The sequence below is a fragment of the Talpa occidentalis genome, unplaced genomic scaffold, assembly GCF_014898055.3.
Source record: "Talpa occidentalis isolate TD23 unplaced genomic scaffold, MPIMG_talOcc4v2.1 talOcc4.2, whole genome shotgun sequence".
NCBI lineage: Eukaryota > Metazoa > Chordata > Mammalia > Eulipotyphla > Talpidae > Talpa > Talpa occidentalis.
The window spans coordinates 148,081,129-148,109,020 of NW_023602073.1; the positions used below are offsets into that span (position 1 = coordinate 148,081,129).

Genomic DNA, 27,892 nt, shown 5'->3' on the forward strand with positions numbered 1-27,892 from the left:
GGGGAGAGCCTCGGCAATGGGCAATCGGTGGGCTGGGGGATCGTCACCTCAAAAACTGTAAAGATGGTGTAAGTGTTATGCTGTGTGTACAAAAAATTTGACCACAATGAGGAGAAAGAGCTATAGTAGCAACGCACAAGGGAAACACTGCCTGCTGGTTTCATCTGCCTGTGAAGTTGCTGGAAATCTCGCTCCTGCACAAACCCAGCAAGTGTGAGCTGCTGAGACCGGTTGTCCAAGCCCGTCCCCCCGAGGCCCGTCATCTGGAGGCGGACACAGCCTGCAAGAGCACAGGCCTGGGACCAAGGGGCTGGGTCTGTCCTTGGCAATGCGACCTGTCACCTCCAGTCTCCTCATGTGCGGGAAGGCGTGTGGGCACCCGGCAGCGTGCTCAGCCCGGGCCTGGCACTTAGTGAAAGTGCAGGATGGTCGCTCACATGATCACAGCGGCCGGCTCTTACCTCCACGTCGTACAGGAACTGGAAGCGATTTCCTTTATTCGCAGCCTCTCTCACAGCCCACGCCAGGTCCACCGACCCCTTCCCGCCCTTGGACCAGTGGTAGCAGGGGACGGCGTCGAAGGCGCCCGCCCGCTTCGCCAGCTCACACACCAAGTCGATCTCAGCCGGGGTGTCCGTCCTGGCGATGGAAATGTTTGTGGTTTTGCATCTGTGTTCATTTAGCCGTGTTTAAAGAGAAACACTAACCGTTTATGCAGAACTTTGCTCCCTAACGCTGAATATATTTTAAACATCAAAAGCGGTTACATGGTGTTTAAATAACTCAAACTTAAAGACAAGCGTGGGAAAAATAAATCCTCTCCAGCCCGACTGCAGTAGTGGAAGCTGTGAAGGGTTTTATCGGGAAAATTCCATAACATATCCCTTTGATCATGCATAGTCTTTCAGACAGAAATGCTGGGAGAATTAAAAAGAAAAAAATCCAAAAGAGATGGTAACTCACTAGATATCATTTCCCTAATCACATCTGAGAGCCTTCTGCTAGAACAAAACCACCCCAGCCACACCCAGCCCACGGGAGAGAGCCTGCTGTGTACTCTCGAAGCACAAACACCAAACATCCCCGAGACACAAACACAGTTCACAGGGTGGCCCAGCGACCAGACCACGCTGGAGTCAGGAGGTCTGACTTACTTGAAGACATTTATGGCCACGACCACGGGAACCCCAAAGAGCTGGGCGATCTGGATTTGCTTCTGGAGGTTACAGCAGCCGTCTGCCACCAGTGGGATGTTCTGTAAGAAAACCAGAGCCTCAGGCATCACCCCCACACCCCGGTAGGTTTGGTTTCCATCTCTGCTCACTTTATTGCCCTAGCAGCTGAATGAAAAACATACACCTTTTTTTGGTTGTTGTTAGTTTGTTTTTGGGGTCCAGGAAAAGATGGCTGCTGAAGGAGGAGGCTTATGTTCATAATAATTTCTAAAATTATTCTGGGTGCAAAGGCATGATATTTGGGTCAGGAGCCAGGTCGCTGTTGCTGCTGTTGATGGGTGCGCAGGACACAAGCTCGGTGGGCACAGCCCCAGGAGGGCCAGCTCCTCCCCGCTCAAACCCCTGGCGCCACCTGTAGGAGCCACGGGGTACTGCTGCTAGGACATCAAAGACTTTTTTTTTAAAGATTTATTTTATTTATTTCTACAAGCACTGGGTACAGTCAGAAGCGCGGGAGGGTGAGAGAATTCACCAGAGCCAGAGCGGGGAACAGAACAGGCAGACTGACGAAATACAATGCTGAGGGGAGCAGCAGGAGCAGGCAGAAGGACCGAAGTACACTGCTGAGGGGAGCAGCGGGCGGCAGGAGAGGTCTGCGCACCATGTGGGACCCCATCCAGCGGCAGGGGATCGAACCCAGCGCTCAACCGCTGCACCACCAGGGAGGCCCGACATCAAAGACTCTTGACAAGAGTCATAAAGCCAATTGCAAATCCTCCAAAAGTCAGTTTTCCCACCTTATTAGAACACGTGGGCATAAGCTTCACATTTGTTTCTGTGCTGGAGACCCTTAGCTCCTGCTCTGGTGACTGTCAACAGGACAGGGAAGGGTAGGGAAAGCCATGGGTAGATGATGGGTAGATAAAACCCATCATTTCTTAGGATTGATGGTGAAATGATGGGTTTTATTTTTGGCTCCACCCCTCCTTTTGGATTATCAGAAAAGCAGTTTAAGAGGAGGTTGCCGGAGGATTCACCTACTGAGTTTGAACAGCCAGGCCCTGGATAACTACATTGGAATGGTTCTTTAAAAACAGCTCTTACCTCCTCAGTGTATTCTTTCTTAAGAGGGACGCCAGCAGTTACCTAGGATAAGAAAACACAAAAACTAAGAAAAAATCCCATTAAAATGCTTACTCTAATTGATAAAGATCTGAAAGCAAAACAAATCATAGTCACTTTTGGGGAATGTACATTTAATAGCACATTTTGTGCTTTTAAACCAATAACTGGAAGCCCTGGCTGAACACAAAGTCTTGGGGAAGTTTTTAAAGAACGCTGAGGCTGCACCTGGACCAGTTAAAGCAGGATTTCTGGGAGGGGGACCCAACATCAGTTTAAAAACTCCCCAGACAATTCCAACCCGAGCCAGTACCGCTTCCTATCACGCGAGCAGAGAGCGCGGATTAAAGCGTGATTTAGAGTGCATCGTCATTTCTGGGTAAGTTCTAAATCATTTTAAGAAATCGCAATGCTAGCAGGTCCTCGAATAATATTTCGCTCGAATGTTCATGAGAAAAATAATCCCAGATGACGTTGTCAAAATGACATTATTCGTGGACCTGCTCTCATTATCCTTTCACGATTCACGTAAAGTAGATGTTTCCAAGAACCTCTCAACGACATTAAGCGAGGACTTAACTGTACTTTCTGGGCCTCGTTTCTCAACAAACGATGGGTTGGCAGCAGATGAGGAAACTGAAGCTGGGAGGAGGCAGATGTCTTGCCCAAGGTTACACAGCAAAGGAGAACGGGGCCTTGGACACAGCAGGAGGCTGAAACCCCAGCTCAGCGCCAGTCCCCTGCCCCTCGGGGCCTTGTCTACATTACCATTCAGTGAGAAACACTACAGAACATTTGATCACTGAGGCCAAGGTGACTTACTCTCTCAGTGAACAGGCCTCGAAAAAATATTAGAATCTGTGGCAAAGTTACAGAGTTGCTTTTTGAGAGTCCGGGAACATCAGAAAACATTTTCAGGTGAGTTATTCCAGCAGTAGCACGAAGGCACTGTGTCAACTGTTCGATCTATATGTTAGACTAAAAAAAAAAACCACGCAAAAAACGCAGGAAGCATCACTGAGTTTACAGTTTACACCTGTGCAAAGTTTTGCAGAAAACCAAATTAGGCAAATGCAGGAAGAATGAGTCGTAAGCAAATGCCAAAAAGTTGAGAGAATTAACAAACCCAAAAGTTGGTTCTTCAAAGTATTAAGAGAAGTGGCAGCCCTCTGAACATTAGGAAAAAGAGAAAGGAAGACAGAATTATGCTGTAGAATGAACAGGATACTATGGCTAACTTTGCATCCATTTATTTAAAAACAGGAGTTCATGGTGGCCACTTTTATTATTACACTTTACGTAAGAAAGTCTAAGTAGTTCTACAGACTTAATTTAAGTTTGCAGTTAAAATCTATCCCTCATCAATAAGCAACAGGGCCAGATAGTGTCACAAGTGAATTTTTCCCATCTTTGAATAAACAGATATATTCTACACTAAGAAATCCCTTCCAGAGCATAGAAAAAAGAAGGAATCCTTCCTATTTTATTTTATGTGGCTAACAACTCATCACAAATACAGATGGAAAGATCCTACTTAAAACATTAAGAAACCCATAAGCAAAAAAAAGTTATTCATAAAAAATGACATTTCTGGGGCCTCCCTGGTGGTGCAGGGGGTTAAGACGTGGCACTGTGGGGCTGTTCGATCCCCAGCAAGAGGGGTGCCCCACATGGCGCAACAGACCTCTCCTTTCTTGCCTGCTGCTCCCTTCTGCCTGTTCTGCTGCCCACTCTGTCTCTGGTGAATCCTCTCGCCCTCCTGCATCTCTGGCCCGCACCCCAGTTCTTGTATGCATAAATAAATAAAAATAAATATTTTTTAAAAAGGAAGAAAAAAGGCAAGATACATTTAATATTTGAATGGTAAGTAATTTGCAACATTAACAGATTACAGAGAAAAATGATCATCACCATAATAGATAAAGAAAACACTATTTAGAATAAAAGCATTAGTACAAAAACAAAAATTTGGGAACAGAAGGCAATTTCTTTAATGTGATAAAAAATACACTGAAAACTGATAGAAAACATCATACTTAGCAATGAATATTAAAGCATGGTCTTTTAGGTAAGATGTCTGGTGCTACCACCCCTATTTAATATAGCATTATAACTAGGAAGACTTGGTAAGAGACAAGAAAAAAAAAACTTAGAAAGATTGGCAAGGAAGAAACAAAACTGTCATTACTGTTAGATATGATCGCCCATGTACAATATTCTGTAAAGTGGTACAATTAATAAGGCAACTTAGAGGTCACTGGATATAAAAGCAATATGGGAGAAATAACCAGGAATAACCCACCAATTATTTAAAAATATAAAGCAAGGAACAAAAACATAAAGCAAGGAAGCTCTTTATGGCATTAACTGTAAATTTTTATTGAAATATATTTTAAAGACCTAAAGGAATGAAGAGACATGCCATGTTCTTAAGATAAACTGTCAGATCTCTCCAAATGGATTAACTTAATGCCACGGGATGAAGATGCTTACAAGATTCTTTCTGGAACATGATGAGTAAATTCTAAAATGCATATGGAAGAGAAAATGGCCACTAAAAGCCAGGCATGCATGAGTATAGCGAGGGGCGCTCACTCAGGGTAGTGCAGATGCAATTAGATGTAAATGGACCAACACAACTGAAGGAGATCCAGAAACAGACCTACACGTGTGTAGACAACTGATTTATCATGGAGGAGGCTTGATGACTAGAAAGGAGAGATGATCTAAACTAACAGAGCGAGGCCAAGTGGTTGTTAATATAGAAAAAATGAAATTAGATCCAGTGATTAAACCTCACCCCAGAAATCAGTAAGAATGGGTGTGATGATTAATTTTATGTGTCACCTTGGGTCACCGGGTGGACATGGCCAGCCATCACCCTGTGTTTCTGTGAAATTGTTTTTGAATGAGGATTTTATTTGAAGTTGGTGAACTCTGAATAAAAAGCTTGCTTTCCAGAATGTGGGTGAGCCTCTTCCAATCAGTTGAAGGCATGAAGGAAAACAAAGATCCTTTGACCACGAGACAATTCTCCTGCAGCAACCTTAAGTCTGGGAACCAAAACATCTGCTCTCCTGGTGACCCGCTCACAGTAGGTTCTGGAGATGACAGCCCCCATAACTGGGAGCCAATTCCTTATAATAAATCTCTTCTTATATAAATACACATCTTACTGGTTCTGTTATTCTGGAGGACCGCCTTTATACAACGGGATTAAAGCATTAGTTGTGAAAGCAATATCTGGATCCCAAAGTTTACAGAGCAGTAGTTCTTGTCTTGCACCAGGAATAGTCAGCACTGTGAAGACAGGATATGAATTTAAAATGACTGGGACTAAAATGGGCAAGTTCAAGGGCTACAGGATTTTCCACTGCACAAGTTATGGAAGAAAACAAGCTGAATAAACATAGAGGCAGTCACGGCTATTTGTGTAACGATATCAAAAGGAAGTAGAAGTTATAAGGCATAAAAAACATTATGACAGAGTTGTTTCAAATGAGAAGGAATGCTCCTACGGTGGATAATACAGAATATAGGATTGAGAAGATGAAGGTTGATTTGCTACTCAAGTATTGAAAACTATTTTACAGATCATGCCTACGGTGGATAATACAGAATATAGGATTGAGAAGATGAAGGTTGATTTACTACCCAAGCACTGAAAATATTTCCAGGATACAGATCATGCCAGGCATTGGGATATACAGAGTAACAAGACATAGTCCCTAGAGGCAGAAACTGTTGAATAGGGTCTTTCTCTCTCTCTCTCTCTTAGCATCCCCAGGACAGGGATGCTAAGCTCTGTCAGATTTCCTGATTCTCCACCCACTAAGCTTTATTCTATTACAATCTTCACAGGTATGGAACTGTGACTTTCAGTGGCACTGGAAGCTGTGCAAAGGATGAAGGTGAGAAAATGCAAGCACTGTAAAAGAGGCCAGATATTAACGTGGAATCAAAATAGGACTGGAAGTCACGTAGAGAATTTTTACAGGACAGAGCCCAAAGTGTGGAAAACATTAGACCAGAACTTCAGATACCTTGATTTTAGGTGCGATTAATCCATAAATACACATGTGAAACCCTTTGCATCTTAGTAATTTTATCTTTATAAAGAATGACCCATATTAGATCATCTAAGCTTTTCCCAGTATAAAATTCTTTGATTTTATAATTCTCAGTGTACACAACAGGGAGGGAAAATTTCAGTGCAATATGTAACACATAAAAGTATATTAGTTTTTTTTTTTTTTTTAAAATGGGAGCTGATATACACATAGAGTCAAAGAGTGAGTATAGACAAATGTTTTGAGCAAAATCTGAATTCTTCCTTATAAAAAGTTGCATCAGCTTGCAATAATGAGGCTTTAGACTAAAATTTAGTGTTTAAATGTTCCATATTATAAAGAGATTTGGAGTTCAAAGTTGTTAGAAGATTTGGAGCTAAGTCCCAGGCTTTGGATGTGACACTGCCCAGATTTCCTAACCCCACTGAAACTCCACTTCGGCATCTGTAAAGTGCTATTCAATTCTCTGCCTCTCCTAGGACAAAGATGGTTTCACAATGCACGTTGTGATGTTGGTGATGGTAAACCTGTTTGTTTTTGCTAAATAATATGAAAGGCTCACATGAACGGAGCCACTTTAAAATGGGGTCAGAGCAATTAGCCACTACAGAAAAATCCCTCTGCTGTTTTGTTTCAACTGTGGCACGCAGCAATTGTTTCAAGAACAGTTCTTAGAGAAATCCGAAAGGATGCATCCTGACCTCTAATGATTATGGTCATTTTATCAGAGGATGAGACAGTAAAAATAGCTCTTAGAAATAAACTTAGTGGTAGAGTTATAAAGTGAAATCAGAATGAAGAAAAATAGTTCTAGGTGGTATCTGAGGAGAGTCAGAAATGGAAAAAAAAGCTAATTCACAAACACTGGAAAACCTCAGCCACTGAGCACTCACTGCTCCCGTGCTCCCTGCCCAGGAACGAGAGTCTCCACCCTCCCAACACCCAGGGTTACAAGAGGTTGATTGAAGTTTCAGAAATGAATGGATAGAAAAGTGGTTATATTTGGTCCTTTCCAGAATGTTGCGGATATAACTCTGGGTGTTCCTATTTATGTGGACTTAACTGTCAGCTCTAAGTGGCCCAGAACCGTAACTTACAAAAATGGAGAGCTTTTTTACAGATATAGAAAGCTGTAGTGACTAAGCAGGTTTAATGTTTCCAACACTTCTTAACTTAAAACCAGGACTTACGCTCGGCCCACCTCCGTGCATCTTGAGGGCTCGGACAGTGGCTACCAACACCACGACATTGGGCACCAGCCCAGAAGTCCGGCACTTGATGTTGAAGAACTTCTCCATTCCAATGTCGGCACCAAATCCGGCTTCAGTGACTGTGGAGAATCAAATTGGAAACCTGCTATTACCCTCTGAACACAACAGTAGGTTTTGGTGATCACTGGTGTGGCTCCGATGGAAAGGCTAACTTAGCTCTCCCACAGCGCCAGGTCATTCCATGCCAGCACACCCTGTTCATAAAGTGCTTTTCCCACGGACATGGAGAAGGTCTGGCTTCCTTCCGTTCCCTAAAAAGATGACTCTACTCTGCTTCACACCACGATGCTGGAAGGATTCACTGCCAAGACCAAGATTTTTCTTCCAGTACAGTAACTCACAACAATGCCCTTCTTAACACAGATGGAGTTTTCAACTTTTTAAAAGGTTTTCAAATTGAATTAAAGGATATTACTAACTAGTATGAATGCCATATCCTTTCTTTAAAACATACGGGGCCACCCTGGTGGCGCAAGGGGTTAAAACACAACTTGTGAAGCTATCCGCAGCCACTGCAACATGAGTTTGATCCCCAGCCAGGGAGCTGACCCACATGGCGAGGCAGACCTCTTCTGCCTCGCCAGCTGCTCCCCTCAGCAGTGTATTTCAGTCAGTCTGCCTGTTCTGCTCCCCGCTCTGTCTCTGGTGAATCCTCTCACCACTACCCCCCATCTCTGACCTGTACCCCAGTTCTTGTATGCATAAATAAATTTAAAAAAAAATGAAACATATGTAACATCACCCATTTTAGTCCCACCTGGTCATTTTTGTTGATTGACAAAATTCAAGGTTTTTCAGTGGCTTAAGCTGCCATCAGGCTCAATATGAAATAGCACCTTATTTCCTAGCCACAGAGGATCCCCCATCAATTACTAGCAATGTAATGGCAAGTGTGAATGTAGCAGACAGAATACCCAACACTGCCCTCCAAGAGAATGCTACCGACACTGGACAGCATCTTCAAGCACAAAGAAGATTCTAGGACCAACAGCACCTGGTAGTTCATTAGAAACGAAGGATTCCCAGCTGGATCCACATCTCCTGAACTAGCACCAGCATTTTAATAAGATTCCCAGATGAGGTGACTAGACACGAAAATTTGAGAAGGGCACTGCTCTAAGAAAGGAGCAGTGGGCCTCCCTGGTGGCGCAAGGGGTTAAGACGCAACCTATGAAGCAATCCACAGTCACTGCAGCATGAGTTCGATCCTGGACTAAGGAGCAACCCACATGGCGCAGCAGACCTCTCCGGTATCACCTACTGCTCCCCTCAGCAGTGTATTTCAGTAGATCTGTCTGTTCTGTTCCCCACTATGTCTCTGGTGAATCCTCTCACCACCCCCAACAGTTCTGGCCTATACCCTAGCTCTTGTATGACTAAGTAAATAGATCTTTAATAATAATAATAAAAAGAAAGGAACACTTAAGAATATCATGGAAAGTCCTCATATCCACACTCTATACTGATATGCACCAAGGCCAAAATTTGTGGCAGAGCGGATGGGCAACAAAAACACGGACAAAGATAATACACTGACCAGTTTGTCTATTTGTTTGTGGGTGCCTTTTCGAATTTCATATGCCTATGTAATTTTAATAGTAAATGTAGAATTTTATACTCTACTGCTCTGCTGTGAAGTGATCACAGTTCTCTTGCTGTACTACAAACTTTTAAAATTTATGATTATATGTGGCAGCTTACAATTTTGTAAAGTTGATAGACCAAGATTTACAAAATCTTTCCCCCCACTGTGATGAGACATTTGGGCTGTTTCCAACATAAATAATGCTGCAAAATATCTGTACATGTGAACTTTAACCTCTTTCAAATTATATTCTTGGAATAAATTCCCAAGGGAGGAGGTATGGGGCCAGAAGACATAAATGTTTGACTGTTGATATGCTTTTGATTAATTAAAAAATATTCCTTTAAAAGCATTCAGTTTGGAATGACTTTAGCTATAAGTCATTTCATCCCTGATTACATTTTCTTTGAACAAGTAACATAGAGGATGTAAAGAAGTAAAAGCTATTCCTCCTCTATACCATATTGGGACAGGTTTAGAGATTTTATTTGCAGTGGTCAAAACCAGTGTTTATAGCAGCAGCAATCGCTGCCTCAGGGTACCCTGGTGACAAAGATGCTGACTATAGCCAAGGGTGGCTTGGTGGACCCCAGGAGAGGAACATGCAGCTGAGTGTCAAAGGTCTAGAATGTGATTCTTATTTGTTGTTGGATTTAATCTAGATTTGTTCTTGAGTCTTGAAGCCAGCACATTCCCTCCGACGGAGCTTCCTGAAAAGCTCGTGATGGAGCCTTCTAATGGCGGCATGTTGAAGAAGGCTTGCAAGAAAACCTGTGCTCTGCCACCTGATTTGTCTTGGCAGCCTTTTATTTTTGTTAAAGCTATTCAACTTATGACATGAATGAAAACAGGAAATGCTGACTGATACTCTTCCAAGTGTAAGCAGAGGGGCAGCCAGATAGTGATTTGATAGTGTGGTTTGAGTCAAACTTCATAACACAGTCTGCTCCCAAAGGAAGGTCAGTGGGTCAGGGCCGGGCAAGGCTGACTCTTTGGACAAATCCTGTTAGTGACCAGCACAGGAAGCAGAGCACTGGTTTCTACTGGGGGGTCAGAAGAAGCAGGACCGTCAGGCAGCCAGCTCTACACAGTGACTAGCCAGGCACACACAAGGCCCCTGGAATTCTTTAGGCGGCAAAGAGAGGATTTCTACACTGGAATTATCCTACCCTGCCCCCAGCTTACTGCACATGCACAAGCTGCAGTGGCCTTAGGACTCTGATTTAAAAGTAATCATCTTCAAAACAAAACATGAATCATCCATGTTCAAAAACAAACCAAACAAGAACCTCTCTGCCCCATAAGGAGCGCTAAAAAATAAAGGTTCATAAGATTTGACAGGTACAGAGAGGACTTGAGGTCTAGCTCTAGGTAACATTCTCTGGTCTCCCTGAGCCAAGCAGGTGAGCTTGAGGCAAGAGCACACCCTGGTGTCCACATCCTGCCGAGGCCCCGCCCAGAGGTCCGCTTTCTGTGTAACACATTCTATCTCTTATTTTATTAGGTAATACTGGGGTACGCCGGCCGGGTATTAACACCACGGTGCACCCACCAGCTATCACCCATACTGTGGAACTCTCTGCACTGGCCTTCCACTGGGGAGCGCATCTGATATAACACATATAGCCCAGAACTGAGGGGCCACCTTCTCATTAGCAACGAATAAGCCTCTGCACCGTGCTGGGCGCCTGTGAGATCACGTGTCCTTCTCTTCCCAACAGGGAGGAAGCAGGCACCGGCCCCTGTTTAATAGACTGAGGTGAGCAAGATGAGTGACTGAATGAGAAAGAGCCCCTTTCCGATCTCCCCTCTCACTGGAATTCCCTTGGGTACGTGACATTTTTTGTCTATCTGTAGGCAAGGACATAAGAATTCAATTCTGTTTCTCATTAATTTCTGGGCAGCCACAGGCTTCTAGTACATTACTGACCGAACCCACTTCCATGGACTCACAAGCCATCAGAAGACCAGCATTTCTCTAGTTGAACTGCTTGGAAATTTTGCTTCCAAGGACAATCTTAACACCTTGTGCTTCAATATTCTGACATATGGATTCTCCTCCATCATGACGTCCCTCCCCTGCCCCACCTCCCTTCACTGAATTTAGAGATCGTTTTTTTTCTCTTGGGGCAACTCATCCAGGAATCATGATCCCTTCCTAGCTCTTGGTCTGCACGTCAGGGTCGCTGAGCCTCAGGCAATGACAAGAGTCGACCAGTTAACAAAGAGGTGGCTCCGAGGACCAGCTCTCCTGGGTCTCTACTCAGTGCCCGCAGGCCCAGGCAGAGGATGCTGTTCAGCAATCTGCCCTCCTGAGACCCAGATGTGCCCCCAGGGGCTGGGAGTATTCACCACCTTCCAACTGGGTGGGTCACACCCCAAGGCTTGATTTCCTACCTCCTCCAGACTTCACCTGCCCGTTCAAGAGGTTGGGGACACTCATGCAACTCCAATGCTCTAGCTGGGGGTCTCCCGCCCTCCCCAAACTGCACACTCCTGTCATCACCATGAGCACATAGTGGGGAGGGCAACAAACACTTTAGGCCTGAAATTCTCATTTTTACTTTTACACCAGGGACAACCCTCCTTGAACTCAGAGATGGAGTTAAATGAGGCATCAAGATCATTTTTCCTTGAGTTTCTGGCTACTTGCTCTGTCTGAAAGCTGTCACCAGAGTTGCAAATAGAATTTCCACCTTGCTATGTCACGAGGGCCTCGTGTACTCCAGGTGTCCTCAGAAATGAGAACTTTTAGATTTCATAGGCACTTCATAGTGGCAATAATTTTTCTTTCCACAATACATGCAGCAAACACATAGATCAAGCACAAAACATATGAGTCCCCCATTGCCTTTGACATGAACTTGGATTTATGGGCCATTAGAGGTCTCACACAAGAACGAGTCTTGCAATCTGTATAGTGCAAAATGGGTGGAGATAAAATATGTCTGCACCGGGCAGATTTTGCAAACTTAATCCTCAAAAGAATTTCTTATAAACAGAGGGAGAAATAAAACTATCTTTCATGCAGCCAGCACTTCACTTTCTCATGACACATAAATAAAAATAAAACCTTTGTACAGGAAGAAGCAAGGGACAGCGATGCTGGACCAGACCTCACACTGAAGCTCGGTGGGCTGTGATTCCTGACCGGCACTGGAGGAAAAGGAAATGAGATTCTACAAACTGCCTTTTTCTGTCCCATGTAAACATGTCTATGGAAGGGCAGCTGTCTGCAGAGAAACGTGAGGACAATGGAGTTCAAAGTCACAGAAAGACATGAATTTTGAACTTGAGCTCCAGGTGGGGCCACCCTTTGAGGAATTTAATTATTTTCTCAGTTACTATTGGGTTGTCAGAAAAGTCATGACTTTTTCATTTTTTTTGTTTTTCAAGCAAAAATGCGTCACGACTTTTCTGATAATCCAACAGGGGACAAGTAAACCAGGATGAATCATTAAATGAATTAGGAGGGACGCTGAGCAGTATCGCTAGAGTTGAAAATGAAACTGAATTTGGTTTAGAACATATTGATCTTGAGGGTCCAGGTCATCTTAATTTTATGAAATTCATAGAAAAATTAGAACTTTTCTATTCAGATGCATTTGCCTATTTAATCGATGATCCTCCTTGGTTTTATGAAATGTCTTAGGACCAAATTCTCCTAGAGTACAGAGGATCAATGAGGCACGTATTAAGAGACGTCATGAGGAAGAACCAATAAAAACCCCATATTATTTAATCTGCATGGAGCTCTTCTCTTCCATACATTTTTGACAATGGCAATGTTTACACATATTCAGGGAGGTAAGTTTGTTGTGTAGAACACATGAGAAATTTAATGGGAATTTGCTGGGGAAAAGGAAATAAACCAAGAAAATTGTAAAAGATCCACTTGACCCATCATCTGTTTCTGGTGTTAAGACAAACTTTGAAAACACCAGCAATGCCATTTAAGTGGGCTTCGGTGTCGGTCCCAGAATTTCCTTCCTCGACAGAGTTAATTAGTTACAGACACTGGTTCACATTATTTGGAACCATCCTTAATCCTCTTGGTTTATAAAATGATGTTGACCAAAGGAAAATTTAATTCTGGGGGAAAAAAGTTTAAATGAAAATTGAATTACACATGTTATTTTTACCTCCCTTATATAAAAAAAAAAGCAACTGAATTAAATCCACCCACCCGCTATCCAAATAGTTCCCATCTTCTTGTGGGGAGCATCAGCACTGGTGCAATGTCATGACCAGGGATATAACCCTTCTGTCTACAATGAATAGGAGTGCAATGTGGGGAAGGGGTGCCAAAGTCCTGGCCAGAGGGTATCTGGGAGGGGCAGAGCTGTTCTAGCACCAACTCCTGAGAACCGCACTATGGGGAGATGATTTGCAACAGAAACAAATTCTAGGTTTCATTGAGCAGTTTACAAAAACAAACCCAAGAAGGAAAACAGTGTAAAAATCAAAAGGTAAATCAATTTTATCTTAAAGATTAGAAGGTAAACAGTGTAAAAATCAAAAGATAAATCAATTTTATCTTAAAGATTCCCCTGGGGGAAAAACACATCGAAATCCCTGTTATAGCTTTTTCTGCAGGTGTAAGAAACCCCGAAAGAGCAGTGAGGATTACTGAGCTTGAACACAAACCAAATACACCAATATTCCTGGCATGACAACTTGTATTAGAGAGAGGTTGAGACAGGAGGTAAGCACTGTAAGCTTGACAGTTGTAGGAGTCCACCATCTATTTACTAAATCCAAGTGGACAAGGGCAGCACAACAATCAATTCACTATTTTGCAATCAGAATTTAAAAAGAAAAACAGGATAGAAAATATTAGGCTACATCACAATACTCAGGTAGTATTGCTTCCTGAGACATGTGATTGTGTTTTTGCACCAACATAGAGGCGTGAATGTATGTGCTGCTCTGAGTTGGTCACTGGCCCCAATTCTGTTTGGAATAAAGAGGGGACCTGCTGGTGTCCCAGTTGTGTCACACAGACCAACTGGTGTCTCTTAAGGTCAGTTCTGTGATGGTCCAGCACCAGCCCATCCCGCTCAGCCTGGCCACTCTCAGGAAACAGCAGCCCCCACCATCACACTCACATTTAGGGTCACAGATGCAACCTTACCCTCACGGTTCCACAGCACTATCTTGGGGCACAGAGGTACCTGTGCTGTCCTAGTCTCTCCTTCATTGGTATGTGTGACAGGGGGTTAAGCTAATACCACCCCCATCCCGTCTGGGGGAATTGGATCTTTAAAGGATTCGATTTAACAGAACTAATGAGGACACATTGAAAACACCACTGGCTCATGCTGACATTTGCAAAAAAACACAAACTAAACCAACTGGCCTTGAAAAGGAGGCTTTCCTTTGGCTTATTTTCAAAACAACTTTTTCCTTTGTCTAAAATTAATGTTATTAGAAAGGTATTTTTAGAACATTTGATGTGAAGAAGAAAACCAATCAGGTACTTGACATGGCGTCCTAACTTACATCCACGGGCCAGATGTGCTCTGCCCTTGCCACGCCCAGGAAAGCGGATTTTGTAGGGAAAAGGTAACAAAAAAAAAACTCAGCAAGAGTTCTCCAGCACCTGCCCCCTATCTGCCCCCCACCCCAGGGCCCAGAGGGTGCTGACTCTAAGGTTTGGCCTAACTCTCATTTTGCATGAACTAAGACCAAACCCTCAATTTGCCACCTCTCTGCTTTGCTGCTCTTGGAATACAAAGCCTCGCCTTTCGTCTGGATTGGGTCTGACTGGTAAAATGGCTGATAAAAATATGGCTATTGTATTAAAAAGGAAAATGCTAAATGCAGCTCACTATTTTGTAATGCTTATTATACTGGCAAAAGTCAGGCACTGAACACTGCGGTATTCCCATCCGCCTCACCAATATCTGAGACAGGTTCCTTAAGTCCTGGGCCTCAAACACAGCAATCTTCACCAATGTCCTTGGCCTCCAACGTGAAAGGCTTGGTGCTCAAGATAGTCTTAGTCTGACCTTTCCAATTAACCTAATGTGGGGCAGTTCTCCTAGACCTCACATTTTTCCAATAGTATTTATTAAACAATATAACAAGTGATGATTTAATACAACTCTCCCTTTTGGACATCCACGCATCACTGAATTAATGTCATCTTTATCAAACTATTCTACATATAATGGGATAAATACACCACAGGACACTCTCGGGTGCTATTTTGATATCAGTTCTCTATTACCATGCATTATTACCTTGTGTTTTTTTTTAAAAAAAACACAGTAGATCCTAACAGTCCCCCGTTTTTACTGAGGAATTGACGAGCATGACTGTGTCAGTTTAAGGCACACAGCATCAGGATTAATACACTGTGACGTGATGACACATACAGGTTCAGCTGATGAGCATGTTCACATTTAGATACCAAAGAAAGGGAAAAGGATTTTCTCCTTATGATGAGAACACTTAGGATTTCTTCTCAGGATTTTGTGTGTTTTATTTTACTTTATTTTATTTATTTATACAAGCACTGGGATACAGGCCAGAGGCGTGGGAGGGTGACAGGATCCACCAGAGACAGAGCAGGGAGCAGAACAGGCAGAAGGACCGAAATACACTGCTGAGGGGAGCAGAGGGGGAGACAGGAGAGGTCTGCCGCGCCATGTAGGACCCTCGCCAGCCGGCCAGGAATCGAACGGCACTGCAGAGGCTGCAGATAGCTTCACAGTGCTGCGCTCAACCTGCTGCGCCACTGGGGAGGCCCTGTTTTTTTTTTTTAAGATTTATTTATGCATATAAGAACTGGGGTGTAGGCCACAGGCGTGGATTCACCAGAGACTGAGTGGGTCAGATCTACTGAAATACACTGCTGAGGAGAGAAGTGGGGAGACAGGAGAGGTCTGCTGCACCACGGCTCCCTGGCCGGGGATTAAACTTGTGCTGTAGTGGCTGCAGCATGCTTCATAGTGCTACGTCTTAACCCCTTGCACCACCAGGGAGGCCCAGGATTTCCTTGTTTTGATATCTAGAATTAGACAGGTCATCCAGTAGTACCATTTAAACCTTTTCCTGTCTGTCCTCATAAATTTATCCTAGTATTTAGACAAGTGCTGATACTAAGTCAAGCCCAAAGCTCATCGTCCGGACTGTTTTTAGCTGCAGGATAGCAGGGTGCGGCGCACTGCAGACTTGGGGAGCACAGTGAGTCCTCAACATCATCAAGGGGTTCTTGGAAACTGCCTTGAAGTCAAACGATGTTTAGTGAAGCCAAGTTTAACACAGGTTAATCGAAATAAACAAGATTCTAAGTCCCCTCAGAATATTTCTGGTCACAAAAACATCGCCAAACTTCAAAATAAAGACCCAAAACCTTTGCAAAATTTAAGCAATCACTTCAAGTCATTCATTCACTCTCCAACCTGCTACTCCGGTTCAGAGTCTCTGGTGGCTGAAGTGTAAGCTGGCAGCTCAGCGTGCAAGATGGGCACCGACCCTGGACCGGATGCCCCTCCAGGAAACTGAGACGCACCAGTGCACCCAAAGAGTACATGTCTGGGGGGAAGCTGGTGTAGCTGGAGGCCCAACGGACACGGGGAGACATGCAAACTCCATGCAACTCGTGTTTTTCTCACCAGTGTTCTAACAACACTGAATGCAGCGGCATCACGTGACGGCCTGCTGTGTCGTGTGGGGCTTGGCACGGCATGATTTCACGAAGCTGGTGTATCTCTTCACCAGTGACTCGGGTCTCGCTCTGTGTCTTTCAGTAAAATTTTATTGTTTTCTTTTTATATTCTCATTTCTTGTTAAATTTATTCCTAGGTATTTTATAGTTTTGGAGACATGTATAAATAGGATAGTCCCCCTTAATAGTATATTATTAAGTTTATTGCTGATATAAAGGAAAACTATCACATATGTACACTGCATCCAACTACCCAACCACAACTTTTATTACTTAAAATAAATTTCTTGAATTTTCTCGTTACACAATCGCAATGTACATAAATAATGGAATAATCTCTCTTCCGTGACAATATTTAAACTTTCTTATGGCTCTTTTGTATCACATTGGCTGGAACTTCAGAATAATGGTAAGTAGCAGCTGTGATTGTAAGCATTCTGCTCATGGTTCTGAATGAATTAGGTGAGCACTGGAGGCTTCATTATTTAATATGATGCTATTAGCTTCTATAATTCTATTTAAATTGTTATTTTGTGTGGGGTATTTTTCATCTTTCCATTGAGACACCACTTTCATCCCCAAATTGACTTCTTTGCTTTATTTTCAATTGCTCAAGCATTTTGTAATTTTCATAGTGCTTTCAAACTAGGAAGTTTTTAAAAATTGATACTATTTGAACAAAGCACTAATGGTTCAAACAGTACTTAGGACTGAAGCTAGGAAGAGGTTGAGGCTGGTAGTTCTAATCATTCATTTTTTTTCTCTCCACCCCCCAAAAGACTGAACGTGCTGGCCAGTTTCCCTATATGCCTTGCTTGAAATTCTACTATGCTTTTGTTGCATGAGAGCAGGACACTATTATAATGGCATCAAAAACCGCTACAAGTTTAAAAACAACCTCAAGCAACTGCAACTTTCTAAACTACAATATATATTAGACAAGGATAATGTGACTCTTTTCAGGATCCTCAGGCTGAACATTCTTGGCCAAGCTGGGGTAAGAGCAGTCACACAATGTGAATTTAAAAGTCATTGCGCAATGGACACTTTAATAAAAAATCCTCTAAGGCCTATATATTTTCTGTATCTCAAAACTCATGTTTAGTCCCTGGATCACATTTAAAATAATTTTATGTTAACATTCGCAGCACTAATCTCTTCAAGGCAATGTCTTGACAAGGGCTTATTTTAACTCCATATGACAATATTTAAACTCCATATTTTACGATGGAGAACAGAACTACATTATGAGCACATTAGACTATATATAAATCATGAGTGGGGATGGACTAGCTATGTCACTGAAAATACATTTGCATTTCATAAATGCAAACAGTCAAGGTCAGGTTAACCTTCTTAAAATTTAAAACTCCTTTCAAAAATTTTTTTAATCTAATTACTCCTATAATTAATTTAATTGTGACTTCAACAAGCAACTGGTCAAACATGTCTATATTCACTATTAAAAGCCTTGTGCAAATTCAGGCACACCAATAGTTATTTAGTAAACTGATGTGTAGTAAGAATTTCTCATTCAAAACCCACTGATTTGGTGCTATGCACGCGCGACATGCTGACGGTGTGGGGATGAAAGCACACATTTAGGAAGAGGTAAAGCAAAGTGGTAAGAGCAAGGGCCGTGGTGGGGGCTTGGGTTGAAGCCCCTCCTCTAACGGCACGTGCAAAGGCCCCGCTGCAGAAGGAGGCCTGGGGTCTTCACATCAGGTGCCAGGCAGAATGAGGGACAGGCAGCGCAGCAGGGGCCGAGACTGGGGGGTAGTACAGTAAGGGGAAAACTCGGCTGGGGTTCATTCTGGGAGATACAAAATACTGGCGGGCTTAAGCAGAGGCCGGACAGGATCTGACTTAGGTTTCAAAAGGACCATGGGACCACCCTGGGGGCATTATAGACACAGACTGTGTGGCCGGGGCGGGGTGTGTGGGGAGATGGTGGATACTGGGGCAGGGGGCAGTCACGTAGTCATGTGGCAGCACTGGTTTGGTCAGAGGCCTTGGGTTCTACTGGGCAGGAATGAGGCTTTTGGTAAGAGAGTCCAGAAGAACGTGATTGTGATTCACTGAGACAGGGAAGCAGGGTTAGGACCTGAGGAAAGAGAATCAAAAATAAAGTATGGTTTTAGGAATGTTAAGTCTGCAGAGTCATCTGGATCCAGGAGCCTGGAGGTCAAGGAAGGTCCTGGCCAGAGGGATGAAATGTGGAGGTTGGCGCTCAGTTAGGGGTCGGGGATCTCGACCTGCAAGAGAGGCAACGAGGTCGAGCCCTGGGCTCTTCAAGCTGCAGAGATGGGGAAGATGAGACTCTGGAGACAAGAGACTGAGCAGAATGGGGCGGAGAAGCTGACGTTCAGGAAGTGCTTCCAGAGGAGGGCAGAGGAAGCCCTGTCCGATGGGGCTAAAAGCTGAGCCTCAGAACAAACACCCAGAAAGAGCGAGCGGAGGGCACAGGGATGTGTGTACAGGAGTCAGAGAAGGGGCGCTGAGCCTGAAAGAGCTGGGGTGAGCCCCTCTGTGGGTGGCAGGGAGGGGGAGCAGAGGCACACACAGATCTGAGGACTCATCTCTTTCAGAAACCACTGTTCAGTCAGGGCGATGTTCTATACAAGAGTGCCAGAGGATGTACCTGAGAAACTCATGTCAGTGGGATTCTAACTGTCCCTGTAAAAGAGGCCCTCCAGAAAAAAAAACCCATATAAATAGGATAAAAACAAACAAACACACACATGAAAGTACTAGACAAAATGTGAATTAACTTTCAATGGAATTATTAGAGATGATTTGGATTTTCTTCCTCAGGGAGATATTGATGCTTCTATAAAAGGTCATTACTTAACAAGGGAAAGCTATTTTTGAAATAGTCTTGCAATATGCCTATGTAGGAAGTCACCCACGTATTTACATTTATCCTATGTGAAACTCTTCAGAAGCACACCAGAAGATAGGGCAGGAGTGTCTACACATAGCAGCAGTCATCGCTTACGACAACACAGTAATTGGAAACAACAACCCAAATATTCGTTGGCAAGAGAGTGAACAAATAAATTGTGGTATATTCATGGCTGTTAGAAGCACTATTTGCATGAACCTTAGAAGCTCTAATGTTAAATGAAAAGAATAGTTTAGAGAAGACTATAGACACGGTGCGAAGTCACCTTATTTTTGTAAATTCTCAACTTTTCCTATCATTTCAGCGTTGAGAAAATACAAAAGGCTTTTAAACAAAAAGCTTTTGTCTTTGTTTTTCCACATAAAGTATTTGGCTTGGTACATATATCAGAGCACAGCACAGGCAGGTCAATTTTGGGTTTGGAGATTAATTCCTCATGAGAATTGACTAAAATTTAAGGGCTATCTTAAAATGCAAATTTGTTTTTTCTTCTTTTAAGCTCCTTGATTTGAGCCTTTAGGTAATATTCTAATTTAAGAAGACAGACTATAATTTCAACCAAAGCAAAAACACGCATAAACGCTCCCAGTTGTTTGCCAGCACTTTCATAGTAATTGGAAGCTGTAGTCTATGGACCAGTGGACTCTACAAGTTTGGCTAAAACCAGGGGCCTCCCTGGTGGCGCAGGGGTTAAAGTTTCAGCACTATTGGGCTATCATGAGTTTGATCCAGGGGCTGACCCACAGGGCGCAGCAGACCTCTCCTGTCTCCCCGCTGCTCCCCTCAGCAGTGTATTTCAGTGGATCTGCCTGTTCTGCTCCCCACTCTGTCTCTGGTGAATCCACTCACCCCCGCACCTCTGGCCTACACTCCAGTTCTTGTATACATAAATAAATAAAAAATAAATCTTTAAAAGTAACACAGTGACCGGTATAGCTACTCTGCTTGTTCAGATCATGACATGATTTGCCTACAGCAGCCTCTCTCCCACAGGCAGAGATGGTCTTTCCCAAATAAGGAGCCAAATGCCTAATGTTTTGATTACCATCCCTTTTGGCACCAGGAGCATATCTGAATGTGAAACATGCCAGTGGGATTTAATGCCATATGTTTTAAATTCTAATGCTTGATGCCACTGTGAAAATACACTGCAATTGTTTCTCAACAATCTTTGAGTTTCTTCTATTCTGCATTCCAGGGAAGGGCAAGGTTTAGGAGAGAGAGAGAGAAGAAATAAGGCCCTGTGACTCTTGAATTGGCACCTGTGAATCTGCTGGGTTCCAGTGTGCCAATGCTGTCTCTGTAACTAAGACTTTCAAACAAGTCTTTCTAGAAGGATCTCCCGACTGCAAAGGAGGGCTTCTGGACACATCAGATCTCCTCAGACCCCTGGATGGATAAGGGTGCCAGCCACCTTTGTATGAGGCAAACACAAGCCATGCCAGTGTGCCCCAGAGTCAGAACTCAAATTCAATCTCTGCTGTAGCTCTGCGGTGAACACATACATATGTGATAAAGGTATAAAAGCATGCCTGGAAACAACAGCCCCCCAAATTAGGATAGTGGCTTCTTCTAGAGGAGCAAAAAGGGCCAGAGGTGGATTCACAACTATATCCCTTAAAATTTAACAACAAAAAAAACAAAAACCCTAAAGCACACACCGCAATATATCATGATTCTGGCACAGCTGGGTGGTCAGAACATGGGATTTTATTCTATCAATGTACATACTTTTCTGAAAACTGTCTACTCAGAATCATTCACTTATTTTAATAAGGGCAGAGCTCTAATGGAAAAAAGAGGATTATGTCACATAAAATCATCGGAAGAGCAAGCGAGGTAGAATACAGGCCAGCATGAGGGCAGGAGCGAGGGAGTAATAAGATTAGTCCCTAATCTATGTAAGAGAAGCCAAAACATCCGAGACTATACAAACCAACCTTCTCTTACTAGACTTTCCTGAACAGTGGGGTTAAAAACCACGGCTGGCAGTCAGCAGTTTCCTGAAGGTTAGCACACAGCCTGGGTCTTCAATAACCCAGCACTCTTGATCCTTGATTTAATTACAAATACAATCACTACAGAAAGAAATTGGAAGCATAACAAAAAGGGAGCGTAGGCTGAGATCAGTGTTTCTAAATCATGTAAACAGGGTAGGTCTGGGAGAATTAAAGTCAAGAAAGCTTTAATACCGCTTGACGTCAGAATTTTTTTTCTTTAAGGATGGATGAAATTATAGGAATGTTTAGTTTGGTCTGGTTCTCTTCTACCAAAGTGAAGGAATATTTGACATTTCATGGCAATAAAAACGGACACAGAGAAAAGGCCAAGTAACTGGGTGGAGACACCATCAAAGCGTCTTGAGCTCACGTAGAAAGACTTAACACCGTAAAGGGAACAGCGGAGACACTGCAGGTGTGGCAGGAATCAGCCACGTAAACTTGAATTAGTGTATTAGGGAGAAAGATTTTCCAAGCAGTAAGAGGAGGAGAGGCAACAACCAAATGTATTCCATCACTGTTGGCACATGCTATTAAATATTGGCGCAGTGTAATTAGATTGGTACTGATTTTATTTTTTATTTATTTTTAATGGTCCATCTGCTGCAGATGGGCACCTGCTGCTAATTATTTTCAAATGGGAGTGGATGGGAACCAGATCAAGAGAGATGAGGACATCGCTGCAGGCAGAAGAGCGACTGATCATCGCAGGGTTGGGCATGAAGCCTCAGGCTGTGTCCTCGCCACTTGACTGAGTGATGGTGGGGGTGCATCCTAGTACCACGAAGCTTCAGCTGCATCATCTGTAAGAGGAGGGTGACCCCCGGCTCCCAGAACTGATGACGGACTAAGTGAAAATGCATACAGCGGCTCTAGCACAGGTCCGGTGCTCAGGGAACGGAAGCAGTGATAATGCAGATATTAGCAAGGCTTTGTTCCCAGTTCTACTCAGTTTTTCCTGCAACTGCTATGGCTCTTTACGCTGAGCTCTAAACCCTGGTCCCGGAAAGTGCAGGATTTAACTGGGTATTCGTCTAACCTTCCTTCTCTGCTGCCACTGCCTGGTCTCAGGTACCAGGGCAGCACCGGGACAACCAGCCTGGTGGGCACTATTTCCTACAGACGGCAAGGAGGAGACTCACAGGTAAGTGCTTGACAAGTGCTTTTGGATGAAGGTGCTGAAATGCAGAAAGCCACTGAGGCCTCCCTCCGATCACATGGAGTGAGTGAGGGTGACTGGCACCTCACATCCCGTAGGCTCTGAGACCTTCACCTAGTTCTTTATCTGTTTTGAGTCATGGACTCCTTTGTCAATTCAATGAGAATTATGGAGACTTTCTTCAGTTGTTTCAAAAGTACACACGTATATAATTCTCTGTTTAATTCTGGTCGGGTGGCTGGTGAGCACCAGCTAGGAACGCTGGCTGCAAGTGTATGCTGCCTCCTGGAGTGAAGGGGAGGTAGTCATTCGACACTGGAATCCAAACCACATTAAGGGAACAGAAAACAAATGCAAAGAAAACCCAGGTTCAAGTGCAGGTTTGAATTTTTATGAATAGTTTCAATGTGAGATAATTTTGTAAAACCTAGCACTTCATGTAGCTTTCCTTTCTTTCTTTTCTTTTTTTTCAAAATAACACAATTATGGTTTGATACCAAAGAACTGTTTGCCTTGACAGCAGTGATGGACCCCCACGAAGTCAGTAGACCAAAAGAAAACAGGACCGGAGCTCACGGTGACCACAGTATGTCCCCCCAGTTCTCATTCAGTGTTTGCTCTAGCCTGACGAATTCATGCAATTAAGCAAATAATCTTCACTCTGTTTTCAGTCTGAATGGAATATTGATTCCATTATCTTGGATTAATTACTGCAGAATAGACGAAATTATTCCTTCCTTGAGTGTGTTGGGGAGAGAACAAAACATCAGGCTAAATGTGCCTCAGCAAAGCCAGTAGCATAGGAAGCAGCTTAGAGATGCTCACCCCGTCTGCAGGTTCTCAATCAATACAACGCCCAGCCTCCTAAGTGCGCGGTTCCAACCACTGCGATTCTGTTACAGTTTCCCTCTCACGCCACACTATGAATTACTGGAGGCTAAGAAACGCGCCTTAATCACCTTAGATTCCCAGTTCCTGCCACACGTCTCAGCTGATATAGAACAGAAGTTCCATAAATGCATGCTAATGTATATTATATATTTCAATAGCATTACCTAGAAAAGAAATTTCTAGAATATTTGCTCATTTTCAGTTTTACCCCAAAGTTCTGTCAGATTGTCTTTTCTGTCAATTACCTTTTCAAATCCTTTGCCCATTTTTCTATTGGATTGTCTTTTTCTTGTCAACCTGTAGTCCTTGGTGTTTATATATTCTAAATGCTAGTCATTTGTCTATTCTGAGAATGATTTCTCCCAAATCTGTTCTTTGTTTTTTGACCTTGTATCTTATTTGCTTACATGCTTGAGGGCGATGCTAGATGACCTAGCAAGATTTGCAGAGGTTGTCTGAAAATAAATCTTGCATACCTTAGCCCAAGAGTGAGCCAAGGTTTCAAATGGATTGGCAAGGTCAGAACTCAGGACAGGACTTCTTCAAAGAAAGGTAAGCAAGTGCCGAATCCCCCTCCGCCCCTCCTAGTGGGGAGGAGCCCGAGCTGCCGCCCCGTTCTCAAGTTAGTGAGGATCTAGAAGAGCAACTGGAAAGGCTCGCAGTGTCCCTGCCTTAGGGAGCATGTGTGCGGGGGGATGAAGGGCCTACAGGCTGGAAACCACATCCCTTGGCCGCAGAACAGAGGGTGGGGTGAGAGGCATAAAGAGCTGCGCGCCCAGTGACAGCAGGCTAGAGGTTACAGGTGTGTGGCCCGAGACAAGGTGCGGGACCCGCAGCAGGACTGCCTAAAAGGATTGTGTAAAGGCCCCCGCCTTGGCTGCAAGCACATCACGGAATGAATGCCAAAACCTGGGCCCTGTGGGGCCACAGGCACGGGGTGCAAGGAGGGGGCCAAGGAAGAAGCCACCTTCCTCCCCCCTTCCCACTGTCAGCAGAAGCGGGCCCGTGACCGGCAGGCAGAGAAACCTGCATTTAAATGGAATTTGTAATTTTTTATTTTTATATCAGATTGGAGACACAATTGGTACTATTCTTATGACTGGAAGTGACAGGAGGAATCTTTAAAAAAGTATTTTAAAGGGGCCAGATAGCCGCTGAGAGTGATAATGACCTACCATGGATTCCTTCCCAGCGTGGGAACGACCCAGCCGATAGCGCGCTCGACCAGGGAACACGACCCTTGCGAGAGTCTAACGCCGGGGCCTCGTGTCCTGTGTCTGCACATGATGTGAGCCTGTGCTGTGATGTGTGACACGCACTAATAGTATACACACACAACAGAGGCTGACTAGGCCTTGAAAAGCAGAGCAACACTACACCAGCTACAACACGGTGAACCTCGAGGATATTATGCTGAGCAAGACAAGCGGTCACAAAGGGACAGACACCAGTTGGAGGTGTCTAGAATGTCAGCCTCAAAGACAAAGCAGAGGGGTGTTTGCAGGTACTGGGGGGTGGGGAGTGGAGAGCTTCTTCATGGCTACAGAACCACAACTCTGCAAGATGAGAGAGCTTTGGAGAAGGAGGTGGGACAAAAAATTTGAATGTATTTCACTACTGAGGGGTGCACTTAAATATGGTTAAAATGGTAAAATTTACAGATTATGTAACACATAAAAATTCCAATGAAGTTTTAACTCAATTGGAAATAAAGTCATCCAAACAGGGCCTCCCTGGTGGTGCAAGTCTTAAGGCTTAAGTCTCAGCACTATGCAGCATGAGTTTGATCCCCAGCAAGGGAGCTACCCACATGGTGCAGCAGACCTCTTGTGACTCCCCTGCTTCTCTCCTCAGCAGTATATTTTCAGTCGATCTGTCTGTTCTGTTCCCCACTCTGTCTCTGGTGAATCCTCTCAACCCCCCTGAAAATCTGGCCTGTACCCCAACTCTTGCATGCATAAAAAATAAATCTTTATAAAAAATCATCCAAATATAAGTACATTAAATAAAAAGTAAATTTAATCTTCACTTTTCATGCAGTAATAATGACAACGCAGAATGGCTGGGTTGTACCACGTTAGGTTTCTTGCCAAGACCTGACCTGCAGTCTCATGGAATCCTCATTTTGAACCCATGCAGCAATGCTATTAAAAGCCCTGTTACCATAAGGACATTAAGCCACAGAAGGGTTAATTACCATAAGATCATACAACTTAAATGGATGAGGCCGATACTCTGATTCGAGAGCAAACCCTTTAAACCCTCTGGGACTGGACAGATTTCATTGTTACTAAACTCTCCCCACTTACAGCCTTAGAAAAGATGATTGAAATCATTAGCCTTATCACTGATACTGGTTTACAAAGCATTTTTACATTTGATACTACTAATTAAAATATCGGTCTATGTGCTGCCAAACCAAACACTACTTGTTAAAACACTGGAATGTCAGTGTTCTATCAAAAGAGGAGGCTGAGCCCTAGAGAAGTTATTAGGTAAGTAGCCTCAGGTCAGATGACCACAGCTTCTCGCTCTGGGTCCCCGGCAGCCCATCTATACTCAAACCTCATCTCATCGCACATCTCATTTTTCAAATGAGAATGCATACAAGAGACAGGCCCAGAGAGGCTGACAGCTTTTCCAAAGTCACACAGAGAGTTAGCATGTTCATTTATATCATCAGCATTTACCTTTTAAGATACTGTGCCACGATAACAGATATTCTATAAATATGCATTTGACTAAGTCAGGGTTGGTGCGGAGGCAGGGAGCTCTGTCAGCATATAAGAGCACACTCTTTTAGAAACTTATTTGTGGAGCTGATGCATTAGAAACACCACTTCACACAATCATCCAGCTTTTCAGAGACTGCCCTTACCTGGCCTCTTTGTCCATTAGCGCGACAATTAAGCCGTGATCAATGGAGCAAATCCATTTAGACAGCACATCTAGCCACTCACGGTGGACTTGCAGCAAAGTACACAGAGCTGGACAACACAGACCTTTGAGGAATGACCACATAAATCCTCTTCTGGTCCTGACTGCGTGTCTAGAAGGAATTCTAAAACAGTCACAACGACCCCAAGTGAACTTCGTCTGATCCTAAAAGTGCAGACAATGTTGTTTTTGAAGACCTAAGTTCTTCGTCCGACAGATTCTTTTCTAGTAAAATAATTCATTTCTGGGTTTGATATAAGGCCGACAACGGTGTGAAGAAGCTACGCTAGACTAGGTCTTAAGTGTGTGTGTGTGGTGAGCGGGAATTGCTCATCGGCAAGTGAGTATCTGGCCGATATTTCCCAGGAGCCACGTTAAGGCATCTTTCCAGAAATCTGTGTTTCTCTGTTCCTTGTTTTCTCGCAGCCTTAACATGGTGTGTGGGTTGGGGTCAGCATTGACCATGCAATGGCAGTGGCCCTTCCTCTCTTTCTGGCCAAAATATCCAACAAGAGCCAGGGAAGCAGGTGCGACAAAGCAGAGTTTGAAAGTGGCAGAAAGTTTGAGGTTCCGCCAATGAAAAGTCCAAGCCTGTTGGTTGGGCCACAAAAACGCACTCAGTCTCGAGGAAGAGCATACTGATTTAATTTCAAGTTACTAATAGTGTTGGTACTGCCAATAATGGCGGACAGTAAAGGAGTGTGTTCACTCATGAAATTATACACCCCTCTAGTGTACTACACGAGGTCTGTTCTGTACCCCACACACCCCCAAGCTCTGAGAGACACGTCTTGTGGTAGATTCTCATTAGATTTCAGCTGAATGAATAGTCCCATTTTGTTTTCACAATAACCCTATACACCTTGTCATAATATCGTTATCACCATTTTAAAGAAGAGAAAACTGAGGTTTGGGTCATTAAAATGTGTCACTCAGTCAGCAAGCATCACAGCTTATATGCAATCCGACAAACACCTGACATCAAAATCTATGGTTCAACCACAACATCATTTCACTAGTTTAGACCGGATCACAGGATTTCGCCAAGCCTGAGCCCACCTATGCAAGTGGGCCTAAGAAAGTATGTTTCAAGTAAGCATGG

At 43.7% G+C, this 27,892-nt stretch overlaps 1 protein-coding gene and 1 long non-coding RNA gene across 2 annotated transcripts in view; one reads left to right on the forward strand and one right to left on the reverse strand.

Moving 5' to 3' along the window:
• The window catches only part of MTHFD1L (methylenetetrahydrofolate dehydrogenase (NADP+ dependent) 1 like), a 154,921-nt gene that overhangs the window by 59,232 nt on the left and 67,797 nt on the right, over positions 1-27,892 (reverse strand). Inside the window, 4 exon segments of the mRNA XM_037520671.1 lie at positions 462-639; positions 1,155-1,255; positions 2,280-2,321; positions 7,558-7,697. Of these exon segments, the coding sequence (XP_037376568.1) occupies positions 462-639; positions 1,155-1,255; positions 2,280-2,321; positions 7,558-7,697 (461 nt within the window).
• Positions 11,013-12,965, forward strand: LOC119253023 (uncharacterized). The gene is made up of 3 exons (XR_005126972.1): positions 11,013-11,052; positions 12,307-12,526; positions 12,876-12,965. It is a non-coding gene; the product is annotated as an uncharacterized LOC119253023 (long non-coding RNA).